At 42.4% G+C, this 27,864-nt stretch overlaps 1 protein-coding gene and 1 pseudogene across 1 annotated transcript; one reads left to right on the plus strand and one right to left on the minus strand.

Annotated features, from left to right (window-relative positions):
* Positions 1–13,229: 13,229 nt before the first annotated feature.
* LOC139547515 (olfactory receptor 6N1-like) lies at positions 13,230–14,162 on the plus strand. The gene has a single exon (XM_071356381.1). It carries the CDS (start codon positions 13,230–13,232, stop codon positions 14,160–14,162), a length of 933 nt encoding a protein of 310 aa, XP_071212482.1.
* A 298-nt stretch (positions 14,163–14,460) lies between these two features.
* On the minus strand, positions 14,461–18,889 carry LOC139547516 (olfactory receptor 10A6-like; annotated as a pseudogene).
* Positions 18,890–27,864: the final 8,975 nt, after the last annotated feature.

Genomic DNA, 27,864 nt, shown 5'->3' on the forward strand with positions numbered 1-27,864 from the left:
CGCAACAGGCTGAGAGAGGCTGGACTGAGGGCTTGTAGACATGTTGTAAGGCAGCTCCTCACCAGACATCACTGGCAACAACGTCACCTATGGGCACAAACCCACCGTCGCTGGACCAGACAGGACTGACAAAAAGTGCTCTTTACTGACGAGTCACGGTTTTGTCTCACCAGGGGTGATGGTCGGATTCACGTTTATCGTCAAAGGAATGAACTTGTTGCTTGTTGTCATTGCAGGCAATCTCAACGCTGTGCGTTACAGGGAAGACATCCTCCTCCCTCATGTGGTACCCTTCCTGCAGGCTCATTCTGACATGACACTCCAGCATGACAATGCCACCAGCCATACTGCTCGTTCTGTGCATGATTTCCTGCAAGACAGGAATGTCAGTGTTCTGCCATGGCCAGCGAAAAGCCCGGATCTCAAACCCATTGAGCACATCTGGGACCTGTTGGATCGGAGGGTGAGGGCTAGGGCCATTCCCCCCCAGAAATGTCCGGGAACTTGCAGGTTCCTTGGTGGAAGAGTGGGGTAACATCTCACAGCAGGAACTGGCAAGTCTGGTGCAGTCCATGATGAGGAGATGCACTGCAGTACTTAATGCAGCTGGTGGCCACACCAGATACTAAATGTTAATTTTGATTTTGAGCCCCCCCCTTTGTTCAAGGACACATTATTCCATTTCTGTTAGTCACATGTCTGTGGAACTTGTTCAGTTTATGTTTATTTATGAGTCTTGTTAAGTTCATACAAATATTTACACATGTGAAGTTTGCTGAAATAGAATAATAGTGAAGACATCAATTCTATGAAATAACAGATATGGAATCCTTACCTTAGTGTTCTTGAGCACAGGGACTATGGTGGTCTGAGGGAAACATGTTGGTATTACAAACTCAGACAGGGAGAGGTTGAAAATGTCAATGAAGACACTTTCCAGTTAGTCAGCGCATGCTCAGAGTACACGTCTTGGTAATCTGTCTGGCCCTGCGTCCTTGTGAATGTTGACATGTTTAAAGGTCTTATTCTTATTGGCTGCGGAGAGCGTGATCACACAGTCGTCCAGAACAGCTGATGCTCTCATGCATGTTTCAGTGTTACTTGCCTCGAAGCGAGCATAGAAGTAATTTAGCTCATCTGGTAGGCTTATGTCACTAGGCAGCTCTCGGCTGTGCTTCCCTTTGTAGTCCGTAATAGTTTGCAAGCCCTGCCACATCCGACGAGTGTCGGAGCCAGTGTCGTACGATTCAATCTTAGTCCTGTATTGACGCTTTACCCGTTTGATGGTTCAGATATCACATGAACACACATAAGACATGTTCCCCAGTGATGAGGGGACCGAGTGAAAAGGTTTGGGAACCACCGCTCTACTGTATAACAATATTACAAAAACTTATAATAATTTGTGGCTTAATTCTGCTGTCCTGGTTGTATTATTTTTCATGGATGTCATCCCTATATCCCTGAGTTTGCGGTAATGTTATAGACAGAGTGTATTGTGATAACTAGTCGGTAGTCAAGCTTGCCTGTTCAAATATTACACGAAAATATCATATGGGGTCTTGTTGTAACTGTGCTTTCTTTGGCATGTACTATTTTCCTAACATATACTCATATGTAAGAATTCTAAAAATATGTTTAAAGTCTTCAAAAGAGACAAAACAGAAAGTGTTTAACACTTGTACACCACATATAGACTCATTGCTGAACTTCTCCTTTGGCTGTTTATATGTGATTCTACAAGGCAGACATGATACTGCACATTGTCCTCCTATATTTTTAAATCCTATTATGTATGGCATTAGGATCATTAAAACCAGGCAGGCTTGTAAAAAAGAACTAGGCCTTAACCTATTTTTGTAATATTGAATTTAGTGTTCTGTGTTTTTTAAGTTGCTATAATTGACCCTACAAATGTGGCATTTTGGCATAGTTTCTCTGTAGCCCAAAGATTATTCAAAAAATGGTATTGTCTATTGTCACTGAGAATGTTTTACATAATATTAGCTATCTGATCTTTATAATTCACCAATTAAATATGGTGTTCCCTAGGCTGTTTTAGAACCATTCTGGTTTTATACAGTATTCAGAATTGGGGTGAACATTTATGTTCTGCTGGCAGATGTTTGGATTGGTTCCCTGCAAACAAAAATTAGTTGTTGGGACGTCCCCGGAATGTCACAAAATTGTTGGTCAGAACGTTGTGTCATGGTCCCCTAGAGGTTTTGTTTAGTTCCCGGTTTATCCTGGTGGCTTCCCCGATGACTTTTTAGATTTCGTTTTAAATTCTAATTCATCTTATCAATAATGTAATGATATTCTGATTGCATCTCTTCAGTTTTTTTATTCATTTTGGAAAGAGTAGGATTAATACTGAAGCGAAAATATCAGGATATTTTCTTTGGTGGTCTCTGGGTAGAAAAATCCAGCTAGTTCAGCCAGCCATTGCCTAGGCCTTCAGAAGCTGGGTGGCAGTAACCGAGTGAGTCAGTAACCGATAGGTCGCTGACTCGAATCTTTAGGCTGGTAAGGTGCAAAAATCTCCCATTCAATGCAGTTAACCCCCGACAACAACTGCTCCCTGGGCGCTGATGATGTAGATTCAGAGGGGTTGGGTTAAATGCGGAAGACACAATTTGGTTGAATACATTCAGTTGTGAACTGACTAGGTATCCCCTTTCCCTGTCATTCAACTGTATTAGAGCAAAATTTTGGAGTGAGAATGGAATGAACCAACCACATTTTGACTTGCAATGAGTGGTACTGTACAAAACAAATAAGTGACTTATCTAGGTATGTCACTACTGAGTGCGCAAGAGTAACGAATCGGAGGAAATAGCAAGCAGTAATCTTCCCACGCTAGTAGCTAGCGTGTGTTTTAATAGTGTGACAATGGTGACGACAACCGAATCAGCAGCAGATGTTATCAACTTCAAGGTGGATGATGTTGTAATCTTTTTTTAATATTATTATTTTTTAAACTTTTAAACGTACAATCCACCTGCAGTGAAGCTTCTCAACATTTACATTACATTTTAGTCATCTAGCAGATGCGCCCATCCAGTGGACCCACAGGAGCAACCAGCCCAGGCATTGGATGTTACAACCTTTTTCGTGTCATTGATGATTTTTTGTTTTTGTATTTTTTTAACCGTCATATTATGGAGCAACTTCACTCTCTCTCATCTTCAGTTCCAGATTCCAACCCTCGGTTTCCCTCATTCCATCCCACCCATCTATGCTGGCCATGCCTTTCGAATTTCAGCTCATTAAGTGAAGCTATGTTGTCTGTTATTTTTCTAGATTTTTTGTTTTGATTCAACGTAGAATATTGAAAAACCTTTGTTCCATCTGAAGGCCTAGGTTGAATAGTCTCGGTTCGCCACTGCGTTTTTAGGACATTCTTGGGACATTGTGTCATTGTCCCCTGGATCTGTGGTCTAGTTCCCAGTTTTTCCCGGGGACTTTAGTTGACGGTAGAAAAGATTCTCCCCCCAAAAAAATATACAGTTTGGAGAACAAGTATTTGATATACTGCCGATTTTGCAGGTTTTCCTACTTACAAAGCATGTAGAGGTCTGTAATTTTTATCATAGGTACACTTCAACTGTGAGAGAAGGAATCACCTACCAACCAGTAAGAATTCTGGCTCTCACAGACCTGTTAGTTTTTCTTTAAGAAGCCCTCCTGTTCTCCACTCATTACCTGTATTAACTGCACCTGTTTGAACTCGTTACCTGTATAAAAGACACCTGTCCACACACTCAATCAAACAGACTCCAACCTCTCCACAATGTCCAAGACCAGAGAGCTGTGTAAGGACATCAGGGGTAAAATTGTAGACCTGCACAAGGCTGGGATGGGCTACAGGACAATAGGCAAGCAGCTTGGTGAGAAGGCAACAACTGTTGGCGCAATTATTAGAAAATGGAAGAAGTTCAAGATGACGGTCAATCACCCTCAGTCTGGGGCTCCATGCAAGGTCTCACCTCGTGGGGCATCAATGATCATGAGGAAGGTGAGGGATCAGCCCAGAATTACACGGCAGGACCTGGTCAATGACCTGAAGAGAGCTGGGACCACAGTCTCAAAGAAAACCATTAGTAACACACTACGCCATCATGGATTAAAATCCTGCAGTGCACGCAAGGTCCCCCTGCTCAAGCCAGCGCATGTCCAGGCCCGTCTGAAGTTTGCCAATGGCCATCTGGATGATCCAGAGGAGGAATGGGAGAAGGTCATGTGGTCTGATGAGACAAAAATTGAGCTTTTTGGTCTGAACTCCACTCACCGTGTTTGGAGGAAGAAGAAGGATGAGTACAACCCCAAGAACACCATCCCAACCGTGAAGCATGGAGGTGGAAACATCATTCTTTGGGGATGCTTTTCTGCAAAGGGTACAGGACGACTGCACCGTATTGAGGGGAGGATGGATGGGGCCATGTATCGCAAGATCTTGGCCAACAACCTCCTTCCCTCAGTAAGAGCATTGAAGATGGGTCGCGGCTGGGTCTTCCAGCATGACAACGACCCAAAACACACAGCCAGGGCAACTAAGGAGTGGCTCTGTAAGAAGCATCTCAAGGTCCTGGAGTGGCCTAGCCAGTCTCCAGACCTGAACCCAATAGAAAATCTTTGGAGGGAGCTGAAACTCCGTATTGCCCAGCGACAGCCCTGAAACCTGAAGGATCTGGAGAAGATCTGTATGGAGGAGTGGGCCAAAATCCCTGCTGCAGTGTGTGCAAACCTGGTCAAGAACTACAGGAAATGTATGATCTCTGTAATTGCAAACAAAGGTTTCTGTACCAAATATTAAGTTATGCTTCTCTGATGTATCAAATACTTATGTCATGTAATAAAATGCAAATGAATTACTTAAAAATCATACAATGTGATTTTCTGGATTTTTGTTTTAGATTCCGTCTCTCACAGTTGAAGTGTACCTATGATGAAAATGACAGACCTCTACATGCTTTGTAAGTAGGAAAACCTGCAAAATCGGCAGTGTATCAAATACTTGTTCTCCCCACTGTATATATCCAGAGCATGCATACCCTTGTTTCATTACACATCACCCCTTGCTACTGTTGTCAAGCCCATCAAGTCCCTGATTTGTGAACCACTGATCCATTCACAGCTCTTTGTCTTTTGGAATGTTAGGGAAACCCCCCTACACAGTGCTTTTACCATATAAAACATACCATATGTTTTCAACTAACATATTTGACATACTGTAAATGATTACATTGTGCATGTTCATTCATACAGTAATTACTATTCAAATATGTCCTCACCTGGGACTTGAACTCTCAACCACTTCCTGCACAGCATTCCGATATTCCTGCATAGCATTCCCATATTCCTGCATAGCATTCCAATATTCCTGCATAGCATTCCCATATTCCTGCATAGCATTCCGATATTCCTGCATAGCATTCCCATATTTCTGCAATGCCACCGTGTCTGTCAATGACTGATTTCACTTTTATTCCTACACTTTACACTTCAAAGTAAATCTCAGCTCTGTTAAAAATACACTCAAGTAAAACTATTATACTATAATAGTGATTCTGGAGTACGATTAAAACCAAGTAATATGCCCCACCAACATTAGACAACTATACTGAAAACCCAAACTCAAATAGTTGAAAAAAGAAAATGAAATCAATGATAAGAGAATAGTCAGATTAACTGATTGTCAACCACCGGTCCTGGCAACCCACCTGAAGATGGCAACCCACATTGCATACTGTCATGCCCTGGCCTTAGTTATCTTTGTTTTCTGTATTATTTTAGTTAGGTCAGGGTGTGACATGGGGGATGTTTGTGTGTGTTTGTCTCGTCTTGGGTGATTGTATTGTCTAGGGGGGGTTTGTAGAGTTCATGGGATTGTGTTCAGTGTAGGTGTTTAGGAAAGTCTATGGTTGCCTAGATTGGTTTTCAATTAGAGACAGCTGTCTATCGTTGTCTCTGATTGGGAGCCATATTTAAGGCAGCCATAGTCATTAGGTAGGTTGTGGGATATTGTCTAGGTGTAGTATTTAGTGTCAGCTGCTCCTTGGTCCGCTCTTTCACCATACGACGATCGTGACAGAATATCCCACCATACCAGGACCAAGCAGCGTGATGACGGGCAACAACAGCAGTGGCCAAGGACACAAGACTCCTGGTCTTGGGAGGAGGAATTAGACAGCGGAGGGGGAATATCCCCGCCCCAAGGCAGAGCTGGAGGCAGCGAAAGCAGAGAGGCGCCGGTATGAGGAGCTAGCAAGGCAGAGCGGCTGGAAACCCGAGAGGCAGCCCCAAAGATTTCTTGGGGGAGGACACACGGGGAGTGTAGCTGGGGCAAGTAGGAGACTTGAGCCAGCTCCCCGTGCTTACCATGAGGAACCAAGGATGGAACCGGAGCCAGTCGGGGTGGAGTTGGAGGTGAGCAGGGCGAGTGAAGTAGAGACTGTGAAGGAGCTAATGGGGAAATTGGAGGAGAGAGTTATGAGGGAGGTGCTGTGTTGGTGCTTGAGGCACGACATCTGCCCGACGGAGCGAGTCGGGGACTTGATGTCACCTGAGTTAGCTCTCCATACTCGTCCTGAGGTGCGTGCTAGCCTTCTGGTGAAGACTGTGCCAGGACCACGCACCAGGCCTCCTGTGCACATCCCTAGCCCTGCACATCCCTAGCCCTGCACGCCCTGCACGTCCTGAGCCATCTGAGCAGCCTGCCTGCCCAGAGCCATCTGAGATGCCTGTCTGCCCAGAGCCATCTGAGCTGCCTGCCTTCCCAGCGCCATCTGAGCTGCCTACCTGCCCAGCGCCATCTGAGCTGCCTGCCTGCCCAGCGCCATCTGAGCTGCCTGCCTGCCCAGCGCCATCTGAGCTGCCTGCCTGCCCAGCGCCATCTGAGCTGCCAGAGCCGCCAGTCAGCCGTGAGCTGCCAGAGCCGCCAGTCAGCCGTGAGCTGCCAGAGCCGCCAGTCAGCCGTGAGCTGCCAGAGCCGCCAGTCAGCCGTGAGCTGCCAGAGCCGCCAGTCAGCCGTGAGCTGCCAGAGCCGCCAGTCAGCCGTGAGCTGCCAGAGCCGCCAGTCAGCCGTGAGCTGCCAGAGCCGTCAGTCAGCCGTGAGCTGCCAGAGCCGCCCGCCAGCCGTGAGCTGCCAGAGCCGCCCGCCAGTCGTGAGCCGCTCTCCAGTCGTGAGCCGCCCTCCAGTCGTGAGCCGCCCTCCAGTCGTGAGCCGCCCTCCAGTCGTGAGCCGCCCTCCAGTCGTGAGCCGCCCTCCAGTCCGGAGCCGCCCCCCAGTCCGGAGCTGCCCCCCAGTCCGGAGCTGCCCATCAGTCCGGAGCTACCACTCAGTCCGGAGCTGCCCCTCCGTCCAGTGGCGCCCTCTACGATGGTCTTCAGTCCGGGACTCGCTGCTAGGGTCCTCGTTCCTGGGAGGCCACCTAAGCGGGTATTGACTATGGTGGAGTGGGGTCCACGTCCCACACCCGAGCCACCGCCGTAGGAAGGCCCACCCGGACCCTCCCCTTCTGTGTCAGGTTTTGCGGCCGGAGTCCGCACCTTTGGGAGGGGGGGGGGGGGGTACTGTCACGCCCTGGCCTTAGTTATCTTTGTTTTCTGTATTATTTTAGTTAGGTCAGGGTGTGACATGGGGGGTTTTGTAGAGTTCATGGGATTGTGTTCATTGTAGGTGTTTAGGAAAGTCTATGGTTGCCTAGATTGGTTTTCAATTAGAGACAGCTGTCTATCGTTGTCTCTGATTGGGAGCCATATTTAAGGCAGCCATAGTCATTAAATAGGTTGTGGGATATTGTCTAGGTGTAGTGTTTAGTGTCAGCACATTTTGTTTGTATAGGTTCACGTTCGTCGGTTTATTGTTTTTGTTAGTTTGTAAAAGTGGTTGTTTCGTCTTCATTAAAAAAAGAGAAGATGTATTGCTATCACGCTGCGCCTTGGTCCTCTCTTTCACCATACGACGATCGTGACACATACAGCTGGCAACCATCATTGCGCACACTTGCGCCCCATCGTTAAGCACACCTGGACTTCATCACCACCCTGATTTCTCTCCCTTCATATAGCCCTCAGCAGCCTCATTCAGGATTGGTTTTTGTTAAGTTCAGTATGAGTCTCCTGTTTTGTATTTTCTAAATGTTTATTATTATTAAACTCAGCTTCTGCACATGCTTCCTGACTCCCTGCGTAAAAGTTACAGAATACTGCCTCAGATATTATGGAAGCAGCAGAAGATTACACCATCTTCCAGACGGTCGAGGAACAGGGTCCTCTACTCAACCAACCCCACGACCAGCTGGCTCTACTGTGTACGACCATGAAGGAGGTTCTCCACTTGCTCGACACCACCAGCGAGGTTCTCCATACCTCTGATGGAGGGCCTCCTACCACGGGTCATCACAGTGAGCCAGTCCCCCAGCCTACCCAGCCATTCGCCCAGGTCTATTCCGCCTATCAGATGGGAGCCCCCGCCACAGAGAGGTCAAAGGTTGCCACAGTAATTTCTCTGCTAACCGGACAGGCGTTGGCGTGTGCCACGGCCAACTCCAGCAGGGTGCTCAGACCGCTGCGGAGTACGTCCTCACCTTTCGGACTGTAGCAGCCTCCAGCGGATGGAATGAACATGTGCCCCGCACTCTATTCAGCAGACAACATATCCTTGGACATTCTCATCACAATGGCCATTTATCTTAACCTTCTTCGGGTGTGCCGGTGTCGACCTCGCCACTCACCTCCCTCCTTTGGCTGTCCTGAGGCAGAGCCTGAACCCATGGCAGTAGCCTTCGCCGGAGACAGCTAGCACTCTGTCCCTATTGTGGCCAGGAGCGGCACCAGCTTCAGTTGTATCCGGTGCCTCCTAACCCTGGGGTCCACTAGAGTAGAGGGGCGGCCCTGTGACCTTCCGTATCCCAAGGTAGGTGTGAGTAATCCATTATCATCACCAACTTTAAACATCAACTATCTGAGCAGCTAACTGATCACTGCAGCTGTACATAGTCCATCTGTAAATAGCCCACCCAATCTACCTACCTCATCCCCATACTGTTTTTATTTTATTTACTTTTCTGATCTTTTGCACACCAGTATCTCTACTTGCACATCATCATCTGCTCATTTATCACTCCAGTGTTAATCTGCTAAATTGTAATTATTCGCTCCTATGGCCTATTTATTGCCTACCTCATGCCTTTTGCACACACTGTATATAGACTTTCTTTTTTCTACTGTGTCATTGACTTGTTTTTTGTGTTATTGGCTTGTTTATTGTTTACTCCATGTGTAACTCTATTGTCTGTGTCACACTGCTTTGCTTTATCTTGGCCAGGTCGCAGTTGAAATGAGAACTTGTTCTCAACTAGCCTACCTGGTTAAATAAAGGTGAAAAAATAAAATAAATAAAATCATTGTTTTCTGCCAAACCCTTGCTGATTCCCATTTCACTGCTGGCTGTCCCTGAAGTGTTGTCTCTACAACTCTAGAGGACTTTATCGACCAGGCCTTTGCCTTCTCTCTGAATTTAACTTCATACCCCTCTCCTTTTCCTGTTCAAGCTCTGGATATGTGACCATTAGGATCCAACATAATTTCGCTTGTCACAGTACCCCCTCACAGTGGGACGCAAGCACCAGGAAAGCCTTCACTTCATCACCACTCGTACACAGTCTCCCGTGGCTCACAGCCTCCCGTGGCTCCAACTTCATAACCCTACCATCTCCTGGTCAAAGATGAGAATCACCGCCTGGGGACAAGGATGCCAGAGGACCGGCTTTACCACACCCTGTGGTTCCACATTAGTGGAGGGTCCTGTGAGTGTCCTCCAGTACCGTTGGCCCCGTGTTTTGGGACGTAGATGTGGACATCCGTCAGGCTCTGGAGGGAACCCGCTCCTGCCACCTACCCTCCAGAGCGCATCTAAGTCCCCACAGGGGTGAGTGATCGGTTGTTGAACTGGGTACACACATCCCTCGCTGCTGGACACCCAGGCATCACCCCGCACCATCTAATCCATCTCTGAGAAATACTGGTGGCCCACCTTGGCACAGGACATCGCCCACTATGTCAACTCATGTTCGTTATGTATTCAATGATCTTTCGGAGGACATTATTTCCATCTGTGGTCCCCAATTCACGCTGCGGGTCTGGAAAGCCTTTATGGAGAAGCTGGGGGCCACGGTAAGCCTCACATCCAGGTACAGGCCTCAGTCTAACAGGCAGGTTGAGAAGACCAACCAAGAGCTGGGGAGGTTGTTGAGGAATCACTGCCAGGACCGGTAGGGTGAGATGCCCCAGTAATTTCTCTGGGTGTATTACGCACAGAACTCACTTCGTCACACCTACACCGGGTTGACTCCCTTCCAGTGCGTTCTGGGATATTATCTGGCCTTGGCTCCGAGGACTCTGAACCAGACCGCGGCCCCTGCAGTCGATGAGTGGTTCCGGCGAGCAGAGGTGTGGAACGCCGCTCACATGAGGCTCCAGCCCGCCGTCAGAAGGATCTGGTGGACCGCCACCGCAGTGAGGCATTTTTGGTTACGTTCAGTACACTTCTCCTCTTTTGTACTTTCTTCATGTATATTATTATTAAACATACATTCTGTATCCGCTTCCTGACTCTCCGGGTATACGTTATACAGATAACTAAAATGACTTTGAAGCTGGCACTGTTTTGCTGCACAGAGATGTATTATAGGTAATGGATGTGCAGCGGGGGGACTTCTGAAATTCAACAGACTTTGTGGCAAAGCAGAAACATCAGTATACCCCAAGTTCAAATCATGATGAAAAGTCAGTACTAAGTAATCCTGTCAAAGATTTGAAAACTATTTTTAGCTGACCAGCGTACCACTTACCTGAACAACCATACCATTGATTTTATAATGATTTGGGACACCTGGGAGCATCTCGTGGCAAAAACCTCAAGGGGACCATGACAACTTCCCAAGAACGTCTTAAATATACTCAGGGACATCCCTGGGACAATCCGGAAACTAGAACTCCAAGGAACCATTTCACATCATCCTGGGACAAACCGGGAACTAGACAGCCTTAAGCAGCCCATGACGAAACGTTCTGACAACTTTAGATGACCATTTTGTGGGATTCCAGAGATGTCCTAACTTATTTTTGTTTGCAGGGACGTTCTCTTGGGACCCTGTGCCCAAGAACACTAGTAACCTGCCTAAATGACTACCGACCCGTAGCAGTGTTTTGAAAGGCTGGTCATGGCTCACAACACCATTATCCCAGAAACCATAGATCCACTGCAATTTGCATACTGCCCTAACAGATCGACAGATGATGCAATCTCTATTGCACTCCACACTGCCCTTTAACACCTGGACAAAAGCAACACCTATGTAAGAATGCTATTCATTGAATACAGTCCAGAGTTCAAAGCCATAGTGCCCTCAAAACTCATCAATAAGCTAAGGACCCTGGGACTAAACACCTCCCTCTGAAACTGGACTTCCTGACGGGCCGGCCCCAGGTGGGAAAGGTAGGTGATAGCACATCTGCCACACTGATCCTCAACACGGGCCCCTCAGGAGTGTGTGCTCAGTCCTGTACTCCCTGTTCACTTAGGACTGCACGGCCTGGAACAACTCCAACACCATCAAGTTTGCCGATGACACAACAGTGGTAGGCCTGATCACAGACAACAATGAGACAGCCTATAGGGAGGAGGTCAGAGACCTGGCCATGTGGTGCCAGGACATCAACCTCTCCCTCAACGTGATCAAGACAAAGGAGATGATTGTGTACTACAGGAAAAGGAGGACCGAGCACTCCCCAATTCTCATTGACGGGGCTGTAGTGAGCAGGTTGAGAGCTTCAAGTTCCTTGGTGTCCACATCACCAACAAACTAACATGGTCCAAGCACACCAAGACAGTAGTGAAGAGGGCACGACAAAACCTATTCCCCCTCAGGAGTCTGAAAATATTTTGCATGCGTCCTCAGATCCTCAAAAGGTTCTACAGCTGCACCGTTGAGAGATTCCTCACTGGTTGCATCACTGCCTGGTATGGCAACTGCTTGGCCTCCGACCGCAAGGCACTACAGAGGGTAGTACGTACGGCCCAGTACATCACCGAGCTCAAGCTCCCTGTCATCTAGGACCTCTATACCAGGCGATGTCAGAGGAAGGCCCAAAAATCGCCATGTTCTCTCTGCTACCGCATGGCAAGCGGTACCGGAGCACCAAGTCTAGGTCCAAGAGGCTTCTAAACAGCTTCTACCCCCAAGCCAAAAGACTCCTGAACATCTAATCAAATGGCTACCCAGACTATTTGCATCACCCCCCCCCCCCCCCTTTACACCGCTGCTACTCTGTTATTATCTATGCATAGTCAGTTTAATAACTCTACCTACATGCACATATTACCTCCTTTACCTCGACTAACCGGTGCCCCCGCACATTTGACCCTGTACTGGTACCCCCTGTATATAGTCTCACTATTGTTATTTTACTTCTGCTCTTTAATTACTTGATCCTTTTATTTCTTACTTACTTCTTACTCATATTTTTTTAACTGCATTGTTGGTTAGGGGCTTGTAAGTAAGCTTTTCACTGTAAGATCTACACCTGTTGTATTCAGCGCATGTGACTCATACACTTTGATTTGATTTGATCACACAATGTCCTAATGACTCAAATTTAAGTCCTGAGAAATTCATGATATGCTCCTCAGTGACATCATAGTAACTTAGAGGGAACTAGACAAGTCCGGAGAACATCCTGAAAACGACCATCATGTGACATCCCCTTGACAATCATGCAACATCTCCTTGTGGTCATTGATAACGTCTGACACATAACTTCCGACCGCAAGGCACTACCCTCTGTAATGCCTTGCGGTCGGAGGCCAAGCAGTTGCCATAACAGGCAGTGATGCAACCAATCCCATGTGAGCATACACTATGGTATATTTAGAGGCTAACAGGACAAGTTTTTGCAGCAGAAGACATTTCATAGATACACGTTTTTTTCTTTCTTTCACACCTCAGAAGTCTGATCATGCACCAGTATTATTGGGAACTTTTTTGTTGAGAAATAAGAGTTTGAGGGAGGATTTGAATTAGTTTTGTTAAAACTATTGTTTAGTCTGAGCCTAAACAGAATGAAATGATTCACACTTGAATTCATTCACCTCCATACACACTGAAGCCTTGTAAGGACTAAGAATTTTTGCATTGACCAGAGGAAGAAAATTAGCAAAAGCTATGGAGAACACAACCCAAGTCAAGTTCTTTTATCTCTTTAGCTTACAAGAGACATTTAACAAATCGGTTTATTTTATCTTGTCTCTTATCACATACCTTCTCATCATCACTGTGAATTTGACACTGATCATAACAATCATTCAGGAGAAAGGTCTCCATGAGCCCATGTATATCTTTCTGTGTAGTTTATGTGTCAATGGATTGTATGGAACATCTGGTTTCTACCCCAAGTTGTTACTGGACCTTCAGTCAGATGTTCAGGTGATATCTTATGGTGGATGTTTGACTCAAGCCTATGTAATATACACATCTGTCATGTGTGAAATTTCTACTCTTACAGTGATGTCTTACGATAGGTATGTGGCAATATGCAGACCACTACTATACCATACCATTGTGACATCTTTAACTGTTAGAAAGTTACTCTTATTTTCTTGGTGTTATCCTTTATTTATATCACTCATAGCACTTAGTTTAACCGCCAGAATTCCTTTGTGTGGATCTCGTATTGATAAGATCTTCTGTGACAATCCATCTATACTGAAACATGCATGTTTACCCATTACCATTAATCAGTTTTTGAACAAATGTATGATATTGGTTCATGTTTTAGAGATACTTTTCATTGTATTTTCTTACTGTCAGATTGTAAGGACTTGTGTAAAGTCAGCTAAGGGAAGGATTAAGTTCACACAGACATGTGTGCCACATTTAATAACAATTGTTATTTTCATCACAGTGACCATGTTTGACACATTGCAAGGGTGGAATAATGTAAATATTACGCTAAATATGCGTAACGCAATGGCTGTACAATTCCTTGTTATACCACCTGTCTTTAACCCTCTCATATATGGACTTAACCTCAAGCAGATTCGACGGGCAGTTTTTAGAGAGTGTAATGCACATAAAATCATTGATATGAAACGTTAGTTACATGATCTTACACAACAGGGAGACTTCCTCATATCAGAAGTCAATAAAAAAAAAGGTAAATTCTGCCAAAACTGTTGCAATGTAAAATGGCTCCCTATTTCTTGATACCTTTCGCAAGTGGCGCAACTTTGGTTTTAGAAGTGACCAAAAAATCTTGGTCAACCAAGCGTAGTCTTTTCTTTCGACTCATCAATCTGTGTAGATTTTAAAACGTACACATCTGATGTGCCTATTCATATTACCATTTCTACCAACCTATGAGTTGTGATTTTCATAGGCACATATCGTGGAATGTTCAATTGCCCTGGGGGGTACGAACAAAGAATCCGATTCAGGAAAGTCATATTCCTGGTCGTAATGTTGGTGAGTTACCACCACTCTGAAATCCAAAAGTTATTTCTGACTGTATGTAATAACACCAATAATGTAAGAAATAACACAAGAAAATACTGCAAAGTTGCTTAGGCGCTAGAAGCAGAGCTGCCATGTTTTTGTGCGCCATCTTTATACTATACTATACTTCACAATAACTTTGTGGTAGATCTTGTTTTCTCAAAACCGCACTGCCCCATCAAAATAAAGTTACATTTTTAAACTTGGTGAACTTGCATGGCAGGTGAGCATTTTACATATAGAATGAAATCTTTGTTAGAGGATCTATCCATTCAAGGCTAGATCACCCAGGGGTGGCTGAATACAATAGATCACCCAGGAGTGGCTGAATACAAGTGAATTACTACAAAATGTGTAACTTTAACAAGAAACTCAATGCAGAGAATTTTAAAACCTTTTAATTTTACTTGCACTTGTATGTGCTACTCTATTGTTGCAAAGCAAACATTGTTGCAAAACAAATATAGCTAACCCTGTCACTGAAATAAAATAATTACAAACTAGTTTTGTCAGGACCCGGTGCGAGAAACAGTCACTAAATCGGCAGAACCCAGAAGATGAGGCAGACACAGCAGTACTAGAGATGGTGGTTTAATAAAAAATAGATATCTTCCAAAATACAAAGAAAATCCACAAAGTGGTAAAAACAGCAAGGGAAAAACAAACCTCAAAAGACTAATACAAAATACAAAAGAACAAAACCAGAGAACCTCTGGAAAATCCAACAAGAGAAAAATATATGTTCACAACAAGGCTTGGGCTGGGGCTGGGTGCTAACATACAAACACTGAGCAAGGAACTGAGGAACACACAGGGATTAAATACTAACAAGGGAACGACATACAGGTGCAAACAATAATTAGAGCAAGGGAAAAACAAAAGGTACAAAAAAGGTGCAATGGGGACATCTAGTGACAAAAAACCAGAACAGTCCTGGCCAAAACCTGACAAGTTTGAGGTGTCTCTTATTGAACTTTGCACTTCTGTTGAACCCAATACTGCAATAATGTAGCTCTGTATAGTAGGCTATTTTACATCCTGTTATTTAAGCTACTAGAAAAAAATCATAATACTACCACTACATCAGAGAGGGAATGGCCAACAAAGCTACAATCAATGGTTGGCTGGTCAATATGTCAATCCAACTCAAGATGCAAGGTTTGTCCAATGACAAGTGTAAATCATTTGATTTACTGCCTGAAGCTTTACATAGCTTAATTTGTGCCATTGCTAAAACTATCATTCATACAACCATAAAACAGCAAAAAAACATAAATTAACTGTCAGAATATGAATATATAATATATACAGTATGATAAACTTGGATTCAAAAAAATGTAGTGATTAAATTAAATAGAAATTCACAATATGATATTTCTGTCCAGTATTTCTTGTATCTTGTTTATGCATGTTATATCACTCTAAATGTGTAGCCTACATTCAACCATACTTTCTACATGCATATTATTGTTATTGCATGAATGTAATTATGAATTTTCTTCCAAAGTGTTTGTGACTATCCATTTATTTTGAGATACACTGAGGAGGCCTGGTTATAAACACAAAGATGCGTTATAAATAATGTTAAAAAAAATAGAATTTGTGTAAACACAATCATTATTGACATTATTGTTTGACAGAATTAAGAATAAAGCACCCAGTGGGAATAATATATATTGAAAGAGTAGCTTTCCATGTTGTTATTCTTCTTTAGAAAGTTCTTAACTACAGAAGGAGTCACAGATTTGTTCTATCAATTTCACGCTATAAAATTAATAGTCCACTATACTGGGAATAGGGTACCATTTGGGATGCCTTCAAGTGTTTTCGTGCTCTGAAAGTCTGCTACAATTACTCTATTCTTGTAATATTTGTAAATCACAGAAGATGACGATAGGCAGGGGCACAACTTTCACTGGGGATGGGGGGGACGTGACCCCCCCCACATTCTGAGTGCCTTATGGAAAATTGTAAGCAGAAATGGGTCTATATTAAAAACATTCTATTTATTCTTGTCAAATAGTCACAAATATATATATATTTTTCATGGTACATGAGACACTGTCTCAATGAGGAGGCCGCAGGGTTGCCACGGTCCAAGAATATGGGGATTGTGGCTCAGACGAAGAAGGCACGTCTCTCTCCAGAATGAGCTCTCTCCCGCCATTTCGTGGGTATTCATTGTGTGCATTGTTTGCTATGTCTATTAATTCCACATTACAAATTTCACTAATAGTAGCCTGCATTTACTGTCAATTCCCATAATTACTCATCTGCAATGTCTATTTGGTTACGGTACTTTCTGTGAATGCATTGAATATATTATTATTCCAGTCATTTACCGTTCTCAATGTCGGAGTAGCCATGTCTTTTGCAGAACTCACAACCTTTGATACACTTGTGAGAAACAAGTTTTGGTTTATTCCATTCCATTTACTAGTTTTGTCAATTTATTCATTGTTTTGTGTTTGAAACTCTCGTGTCAATGTTTAGTAAGAATGCGCACATGTGTCTTTGCTGTCATTAATGTGTTTGACTGTTATTTTATAAAATCAATTAACTACGTTTCATTATTACGCGTTTAAATTAACCATATAACAATTAATTAATTAGTAATCTGAGGCACCACTGAAAAAGTTTATTTAACGAGTTACCATTTTCACTAATTAACTCTTAAAGATATACCGATCTCTTACATCAGTCACAGTCAATTCATTATTTCTTATTTAACTTCAGTCTCATTCTGAACGTTGTTGACTTAAAAAATGCACGAACCTAGCATAAATGATGAATCAACGATATACAAATTGGCTTAATTATTTATTTACTAACTAAATAATCACACAGAATTATATAAACACACAAATAAGAAAGAGTGGGAGAAGAGACAAAGGAATACTTTGCACATGAAAGGCCGCTCATTCAATAAGAATTGCTATATACATATTTACGTGTGTATGTCTTGTTGTCTCTCTGTTGAAATTACCGGTCCGTCTGGGGAGTAATTCGACAGAAACCTGTGGTTTGTCCACCAGAGATCAAAGTCTTTCGAAGTTGTGGCTTGTTCAGCGGCCTCTGTTATATTGGGTACATCAGACGTACCAATGGTCGTTTGATAGGGAAATGTTCTTTAGAATGGATCTTTCAGAGTACAATCCGGTGGTTCTCGTCGAGTTTACTAGACTAAGAGTACTTAAATGTGTCTGGCACGACAGAAAGTACACTGATAAAATACTGTTGGAAAATCGTTCGTACAGTAGGCCTATCAAATCTACTCTGGTGCAGATCTAAGAAACAGCCAAAAGAGAAGTTGAGCAGCGAGGCCAGATAAGGAAGGTGCTGAAAGCTTTCTGTCTGGTCTCGATGGACGATTTCAAACAAATAGTCAGAATCTTAATATAAGAGAACACAAAAGTAATTAAAGGGACAGTGACAGTCAAAATAATACCACAGAGTCCATAGATGTTATTAACTGTCGTGTTTGAAGTTGAACTGGCAAGTTACACTTTGTCTAACGTTCCCACACAATTGCAAATTAATGGTTAAAGACAGTGTTTTGATGCTTTTAGCAAAAGAGTACAACCATATTACACAAATTAAAATACACACCCTATTGAGTGTCATGATGTTGTTATACTGTAGTGGATAACATATAGCAAGGTACCTGTCATAGGACAAATTGCTGAATTCAATAGTTCCATGTGTGTATATGCAAAATATTTGTAGGTAACAGTACACAGTGGAAACTGTATGGTCATCTGAAACCAAATGAGTCATGAGAGCAGGAAACAAACCAGTGCTCCCATACAAGTCATTTACAAACAAACTGCACAGAAACAGATACATGGATTCATGTAGAAAGGCGTCTCTCCATACATATAACCACAATAAGCGCTGTGTTCGCAAAAACTATGGAGACGTATAAGACAGTTAATATAATGAAACACAAGTAGGCCTACTTTAGGTGTCCACTGTCTTCATATCCAGCTAGGATAAATTAAGTGAATTGCGTTGAGTTCTCCATTTTCCTAATAATACCTATAGAAGTATTTCTAGATATATTTGGTTCACAGACTAGGATAACAGTGTCTATCAGGTGAAACTTGTTCTCAACTGGCCTACCTGGTTATATAAAGGTGAAATAAATAAATACAAAAATGATCAATCTCTTATTGACATCTCATAATTGCTTCATACTTAGAATTGCCATCGATTATCAAGACTGTTTGCATTATTGCCACAGTATTACTCTTCAAAGTTATTACCCTGTAACGATTCTCGTCTGGTGCAGGAGAAGAGGACCAAAATGCAGCGTGGTAAGTTTTCATCATATTTTAATAGCAAACTGAACACTACACAAAAAATAACAACAATGAGAAAACGAAACAGTTCTGAACGGTGAAACAGACACTAAACAGAAAATAAACACCCACAACCAAAATGGGGAAAACAGGCTACCTAAGTATGATTCTCAATCAGAGCCAAAGATCGACAGCTGCCTCTGATTGAGAACCATACCAGGCCAAACATAGAAATAAAACAACATAGAAAATAGAACATAGACTACCCACCCCAACTCACGCCCTGACCAACCTAACACAAAGACATAAAAAAAGAACTAAGGTCAGAACGTGACATACCCCCTAGGCATCACCATGGAAAAACATTGTTACCTGTGACTGTAATGGACATTGATCAGAACATACAGCAAACATTATTCATCCTTACTGTAGTTCAATAATATTCACATTTTGATTAGCAAATACAATTGACACACTGTCTCTGCTTACTAGTTTTTGCTCTACTGTTACAGTTACATACACTCCAATCGTAGTGTGCGAATTACCACTACCACTGAGGAAGTACAGTTCCCGCTCAGCCCAGTCAAAACTGTTCGCTGCTCTGGCCCCCCAATGGTGGAACAAACTCCCTCACGACGCCAGGACAGCGGAGTCAATCACCACCTTCCGGAGACACCTGAAACCCCACCTCTTTAAGGAATACCTAGGATAGGATAAAGTAATCCTTCTCACCCCCCCCCCTTAAAAGATTTAGATGCACTATTGTAAAGTGGCCGTTCCACTGGATGTCATAAGGTGAATGCACCAATTTGTAAGTCGCTCTGGATAAGAGCGTCTGCTAAATGACTTAAATGTAAATGTAATTAAACAGGATGCTAGTCATGCAGAGCTGTAGTGTGGTAACACTCATCATCATAAGCCACATACAACTCCCTGCCAGAGACCAGGGTTCATTCCCTGTGTCCACCTTGCTCACTGTTTGTCCCACTTGCCTGTCTCCCCCTCTGATTTATTCCAGACAGTAAGACAGAGTCAAAACAGCTGTGGTGTAGACATAGGTCTACAACCCCCCCCCCCCCCATTTAATAATAATAATACATGCATACATATACGTACAGTGCTTTTTCAACATTTTGTTGTGTTACAGCCTGAATTAAAAATGTATTAAATAGAGATTTTACACAATGACAATGTGGGATTATGCTTTTAGAAATGTTTACAAATTAATGAAAAATGAAAAGCTGAACTGTCTTAAGTCGATAAGTATTCAACCTCTTTGTTACAGTTTGGAAAGCCTAAATAAGTTAAGGAGCAAACGTGCTGAACAAGTCACATAATATGTTGCATGGACTCACTCTGTGTACAATAATTGTGTTTTTGAATGACCACCTAATCTCTGCACCCCACAAACACAATTATCTGTAAGTTACATTAGTCGAGCAAACACAGATTCAACCACAAAGACCAGGGAGGTTTTCCAATGCCTCGCACAAAGAATCTACTTCTTTGTGCGAGGCATTGGAAAACCTCCCTGTAGTTGGGTAAAAAAAAGGAGACATTGAATATCCCTTTGAGCATGGTGAAGTTTTTAATGACACTTTCGATGGTGTTCCATGTGTTTGTTGATTTTGATACCATTCCACCTATTCCGCTCCAGCCATTACCACAAGCCCGTCCTCCGCAATTAAGATGCCACCAACCTGCTGTGCCCTGGCTATCCGTAAATAAAAAAGATAGGAAAATGTTACCATCTGGTTTGATTAATATAAGGAATTTGAAATGTTTTATACCTTTACTTTTGAAATGTAAGTATATTTAACACCAAATACTTTTAGACTTTTACTCAAGTAGGATTTTACTGGGTGACTTTCACGTTTACTTGAGTCATTTACTATAAAAGGTATCTTTACTTTCAAATCAAATCAAATTGTATTGGTCACATACACATGGTTAGCAGATGTTAATGCGAGTGTAGCGAAATGCTCGTGCTTCTAGTTCCAACAGTGCAGTAATATCTAAGAAGTAACCTAACAATTCCCCAACAACTACCTAATAAACACAATCTAAAGTGGTGAATGAGAATATGTACATACAGTATAAGTATATGGATGAGGGATGGCCGAGTGGCATAGGCAAGGTGCAATAGATGGTATAAAATACAGTATATACAGTAAATGTGATATGAGTAATGTAAGATATGTAAAAGGCTGAAGTGGCATTATTTAAAGTGACTAGTGATCCATTTATTTAAGTGGCCAGTGATTGGGTCTCAATGTAGGCAGCAGCCTGTAGCTGCTGGGAGAACTTGCACAATTGGTGGCTGACTAAATACTTTTTTTGCCCCACTGTATGTGGGACGCTTGCATCCCACTTGGCCAATAGCCAGGGAAAATGTAGAGCGCCAAATAAAAAAAAAAGATATAAAATCAAACTTTCATTAAATCACACATGTAAGATACCAAATTAAAGCTACACTCGTTGTGAATCCAGCCAACATGTCAGATTTCAAAAAGGCTTTTCGGCGAAAGCATAAGATGCTATTATCTGATGATAGCACAACAGTAAACAAAGAGAGTGTAGCATATTTCAACCCTGCAGGCGCAACACAAAACGCAGAAATAAAATATAAATCATGCCTTACCTTTGACGAATTTCTTTTGTTGGCACTCCAACATGTCCCATAAACATCACAAATGGTCCTTTTGTTTGATTAATTCCGTCCATATATGTCCAAAATGTCAATTTATTTGGCGCGTTTGATCCAGAAAAAAATCAGCTTCCAATTTGCGCAACGTCACTACAAAATATATAAAAAATTACCTCTAAACTTTGACAAAACATTTCAAACTACTTTTGTAATACAACTTTAGCACTGAAGCAGCCAGAGTAATTACAGAGACCAACGTGAAATTTGATTCGTCTCAATCCACCACATCCACTGATGTCAAACTTTCACGACTGCGGTGAAAGGTGGCACTGTTTGTCAGACCATGAGACATCCCGAAAATCGGTCTTCTCACGAAAACTTATTTAGAGTCTGAAAGATTTGGCCTTGAAATTATTATGACCACTCTATGGAAAGATGAGAAGTGTCAGTGGACTCATCTGAAGTCGGTACAATCGATGTGCCAACTTCTGTTTTAGCGTCTGAACCGTGTGGGCTACAAACTAATGTGACCCCACTGTGGAAAGGGGAGATTTTGCTCTATGGCCCCCACAAGTGTCACGGGACTCGTCTGATTGTCACCGGTACTGGGTTTAAAAAATGAATGGAAGTGGTTTTGTGCTTACCCAAAAAAGGGGTTAAATATGTCATAAAAAAAAGGTTTTCCTGAGCTTTCTTATATCTCCTAGATATAGGACAGACACTACAAAATTTTATTCCTTATGATTTATTTTTAGACTCTCCTTTTTCCATTTATGAATGTGTTTCTATGGGATTTTGGTACTCTTTGACCTGAATGCTAAGCGTCACGTCTGGAGAAAACCTGGCACCATGCCTATGGTGAAGCGTGGTGGTGGCAACATCATTCTGTAGGGATGTTTTTCAGCGGCAGGGGCTGGGAGAATAGTTAGGATTGAGGGAAAGATGAACGGAGCAAAGTACAGAGAGATCCTTGATGAAAACTTGATCCAGAGCCCCCTTCTCAGGGGGCTTAGGACCTCAGACTGGGGCAAAGGTTCACCTTCCAACCGGACAACGACCCTAATCACACAGCCAAGTCAACGCAGGAGTGGCTTTGGGACAAGGCTCTGAATGTCCTTGAGTGGCACAGCCAGAGCCCCGACTTGAACCTGATTGAACATCTCTGGAGAGACCTGAAAATAGCAGTGGATTCGAGGCTGTAGTCGCTGCCAAAGGAGCTTCATCAAAGTACTGAGTAAAGGGTCTGAATACCTATGTAAGTGTCATATTTCTGTTTTTTTTGTATATATTTGCAAAAAATCTAAGAATCTGTTTTCGCTTTGTCATTATGTGTCATGTTCCTGACCTTATTTTCCTTTGTTTAACTTTGTTTAGTTGGTCAGGACGTGAGCTGGGTGGGTAGTCTATGTTATGTGTTTCTATGTTGGGTTCTATGTGTTGCCTGATATGGTTCTCAATTAGGGGCAGGTGTTTGACGTTTCCTCTGATTGAGAACCATATTAAGGTAGGCTGTTCACACCGTTTGTTTGTGGGTGATTGTCTTCCGTGTCAGTGTTTGTACCACACGGGACTGTTTCGTTTGTCTAGTCTGTTCCTGTTCGTGCGTTCTTCGTTTTGTGTAAGTTCTCATGTTCAGGTCGTCTACGTCGTCTTTTGTTATTTTGTAATTTATTCAAGTGTACTTCGTGTTTTCGTCTTGTCTAAATAAATTCATCATGTATTCATCACCCGCTGCATTTTGGTCCGATCCCTACACCTCCTCTTCAGAAGAAGAGGAGGAAAACAGACGTTACATTATGGGGTATTGTGTGTAGATTGATGAGGGGGAAAACAATTTACTTTTAGAATAAGGCTGTAACGTAACAACATTTGAAAAAAGTCAAGGGGGCTAAATACTTACCGAAAGCACTGTATGTCCTGAATAGAAAGTAATTATGTTTGGGGCAAATCCAACTCATCACTGATTACTATGGTGTCAAATCTGATTCAAAAGTACAACGGGTGTGATATGGTGTGCACAAGCAAGATGAAACTTCATTGCATGAGCAAACACTTGAGTGGAGAGAGGATGAGGCCAGTCCAGTGCTCACAAATTAAACTATAGAGCCTGTGAGTGTGACTTTAACCCTTCCATCACACCGACAGTGACGTTGAGCAAAATAGTACGCAGCATCATTTGGATATGTACAGTCGTCGCCAAAAGTTTTGAGAATGACACAAATATTAATTTTCACAGTCTGCTGCCTCAGTTTGTATGATGGCAATTTGCATATACTCCAGAATGTTATGAAGAGTGATCAGATGAATTGCAATTAATTGCAAAGTCCCTCTTTGCCATGCAAATGAACTGAATCCCCCCAAAACATTTTCACTGCATTTCAGCCCTGCCACAAAAGGACCAGCTGACATCATGTCAGTGATTCTCTCGTTAACACAGGTGTGAGTGTTGACAAGGACAAGGCTGGAGATCACTCTGTCATGCTGATTGATTTCGAATAACAGACTGGAAGCTTCAAAAGGAAGGTTGTGCTTGGAATCATTGTTCTTCCTCTGTCAACCATGGTTACCTGCAAGGAAACACGTGCCATCATCATTGCTTTGCACAAAAAGGGCTTCACAGGCAAGGATATTGCTGCCAGTAAGATTGCACCTAAAATCAACCATTTATCGGACCATCAAGAACTTCAAGGAGAGCGGTTCAATTGTTGTGAAGAAGGCTTCAGGGCACCCAAGAAAGTCCAGCAAGCGCCAGGACCGTCTCCTAAAGTTGATTCAGCTGCGGGATCGGGGCACCACCAGGACAGAGCTTGCTCAGGAATGGCAGCAGGCAGGTGTGAGTGCATTTGCACGCACAGTGAGGCAAAGACTTTTGGAGGATGGCCTGGTGTCAAGAAGGGTAGCAAAGAAGCCACTTCTCTCCAGGAAAAACATCAGGGACAGACTGATATTCTGCAAAAGGTACAGGGATTGGACTGCTGAGGACTGGGGTAAAGTCATTTTCTCTGATGAATCCCCTCTCCGATTGAATGGGGCATCCGGAAAAAAGCTTGTCTGGAGAAGACAAGGTGAGCGCTACCATCAGTCCTGTGTTATGCCAACAGTAAAGCATCCTGAGTGTCACGCCCTGACCGTAGATTGCTTTGTATGTTTCTATTTTTTGTTTGGTCAGGGTGTGATGTGGGTGGGTATTCTATGTTGTATGTTTAGGTGTTGTTTTCTATGTTTAGGCCTGGTATGGTTCCCAATCAGAGGCAGCTGTCATTCGTTGTCTCTGATTGAGAACCATACTTGGGTAGCCTGTTTTCCCACTTTTGTTTGTGGGTGGTTGTTTTCTGTGTCTGTGTTTTCACCATACAGAACTGTTTCGATTTTCATTTCTTTCCTTCACTTTGTTATTTTGTATTTTTCATGTTCTGATATAATAAATGATCCTAGACACTTACAACGCTGCATTTTGGTCCGATCCTTCATACTCCTCATCCGATGAAGACGAAGATCGTTACACTGAGACCATTCATGTGTGGGCTTGCTTCTCAGCCAAGGGAGTGGGCTCACTCACAAATTTTCCTAAGAACACAGCCATGAATAAAGAATGATACCAACACATCCTTCGAGAGCAACATATCCCAACCATCCAGGAACAGTTTGGTGACGAACAATGCCTTTTCCAGCATGAGGGAGCACCTTGCCATAAAACAAAAGTGATAACTAAGTGGCCCGGGAAACACAACATTGATATTTTGGGTCCATGGGCAGGAAACACCCCAGACCTTAATCCCATTGAGAACTTGTGGTCAATCCTCAAGAGGCGGGTGGACAAACAAAAACCCACAAATTCTGACACTCCAAGCACTGATTATGCAAGAATGGGCTGACATCCGTCTGGATGAGGCCCAGAAGTTAATTGACAGCATGCCAGGGCGGATTGCAGAGGTCTTGAAAAAGAAGGGTCAACACTGCAAATATTGACTCTTTGCATCAACTTCATGTAATTGTCAAAAGCCTTTGACACTTATGAAATGCTTGTAATTATACTTCAGTATTCCATAGTAACATCTGACAAAAATATCTAAAGACACTGAAGCAGCACACTTTTTGGAAATTAATATTTGTGTCATTCTCAAAACTTTTGGCCACGACTGTAGAATTAAATCTTTGTTAGAGGTTCTATCCATTCAAGGCTAGATCCCCCAGTGGTGGTTGAATACAGGTGAATTACTACAAAATATGTAACTTTAACAAGAAACTCAATGCAGAGAATTTGAAAACCTTTTCATTTTACTTGCACTTGTATGTGCTACTCTATTGTTGCAAAACAAACATTGTTGCAAAACAGACATAGCTAACCCTGGCACTGAAATAAAATAATTACAAACTAGTTTGAGTTGTCTCTTATTGAACTTTGCACTTCCGTTGAACCCGATACTGAAACAATGTAGCTCTGTATAGTAGGCTATTTTCCATCCTGTTGTGCTAGAAGAAAAAAAGCATAATACTACCACTACATCAGAGAGGGAAGGGCCAACAAAGCTACAATCAATGGTTGGCTGGTCAATATGTCAATCCAACTCAAGGTTTGTCAAATGACAAGTGTAAATCATTTGATTTACTGCCTGAAGCTATACATAGCCTACTTTGTGCCATTTCTAAAACAATCATTCATACCACCATAAAACTGTTTAAAAAAAAACGTAATTTCGACTTTCAGAAATTCAGAATGTGATATTTCTGTTCGGTATTTCTTGTATCTTGTTTATGCGTGTTATATCACTCTAAATGTGTAGCCTATATTCAACCATACTTTCACATGCATATTATTATTATTGCATGAATGAAATTATGAATTTTCTTCCGAAGTGGTTGTTTTTATTAGAGTTAGTATAGCAATGTAACGTTATTGATCTGTCAGTTTCCCTATATAATGACCTACTTTTCACACTGACACGGTATAAACAGCTCTACAGGCTTCACTGTCATGGTGCACAGTCAGTACACAACACTATTCTCATCATGTCTTAGCAGGATCAGACAGCAAGGGAAGACCAGTCTATAGAGCTCAGGTAAATTTTGCAGTTTTTTATAACAATCAGTGAATGGATACAAAGTTCCATCTTGAGTTGATGGGTAGGATACAGTCTGAGATCTGGGAATAATGGTCCTTTCAATTACTGAACCATTGATTCTATTCTTGGATAATATAATGTATAAATGTACTTCAAGGCAATTCTTTGTCATGCCTCATCTGAGCTGGCTACATTCTGGCAAAGACTATGTTCTTTTGTCTCAGCATGTCTACAGATTCTCACTTTCCCTGTTTTTGTTTGCTTGTAAATGTTGATACTGGAGGCTGTTAAAAGAAGAAACTGTGTAACCATAGCATGTATAGCAACTAAGAAATGCATTGCCAATAATTGGAAGGTTGGTCATCCTCCCACAATGTCACAATAGATGGCAGAAATGCCAAATTATGTATCACTAGATTTGATTTATTACAAGATTAAGAGTATACTGTACAATGTTGATAAGGTCTGGGTACCTTATGGAATACTGTATGACAAATGGGGTCTGTAATGAAAAAAAAATATGTTTTTGTCAGTCGCAAAATATAGATGTTTTTATGGCACACGAGACACCTATCTGATTTGCGCCTGTCTCCGTGGATTAATCCATTGAAGAGGCTGCGGGGAGGCCACCATTCAAGAATATGGGGATTGTGGCTCTCTTCCTCCATATTCATTATTGCATAACTTCATTGTGTGCATTGTTTGCCACCTCTATCAATACCCCATTACAAATATCACCAGTAGGAGCCTACACTTACCGTTAATTCACAATATTTCTAATCTGCAATGTTTATTTGGTTACGGCAATTTACCGTCTCAATGTCGGAGTGGATATTTGTTTTGCAGAACTCACAACCTATGCTATATTGTGAGAAACAAGTTTTTGTTTATTTAATTCCATTTATGAGTTTTATCATTTTGTTCATAGTTTTTTGTTTGAAACTCTCCTATCAATTTGTTTATTAAGTAAGGACTCGCACCTGATTATGCATATAGAAGTATGACTAGTCTACCTGGCCTGCGTGCAAATGTAGGCCCATAAATGTGCCCATTATATAAAGTATATCCATACTATTTCTGAATGTCTTATCTCACCACCACTAATGAGCTGTGGAGCTTCTCAAAGGAATTTTTCTACACCTCAAACAGCAAGTAAACAAAGTCTGTTATTAGAATCCGTTAAGAAAGACAATAGTTCCACAAAGTATTTGAACAATATTTCAATTTCTCCCCTTTGATAACCACTCGGCATGAAAGGGAAAAATGTAATGCTCTGATCCAGTGGAAACGTCATA

The sequence above is a fragment of the Salvelinus alpinus genome, chromosome 21, assembly GCF_045679555.1.
Source record: "Salvelinus alpinus chromosome 21, SLU_Salpinus.1, whole genome shotgun sequence".
NCBI classification, from domain to species: domain Eukaryota; kingdom Metazoa; phylum Chordata; class Actinopteri; order Salmoniformes; family Salmonidae; genus Salvelinus; species Salvelinus alpinus.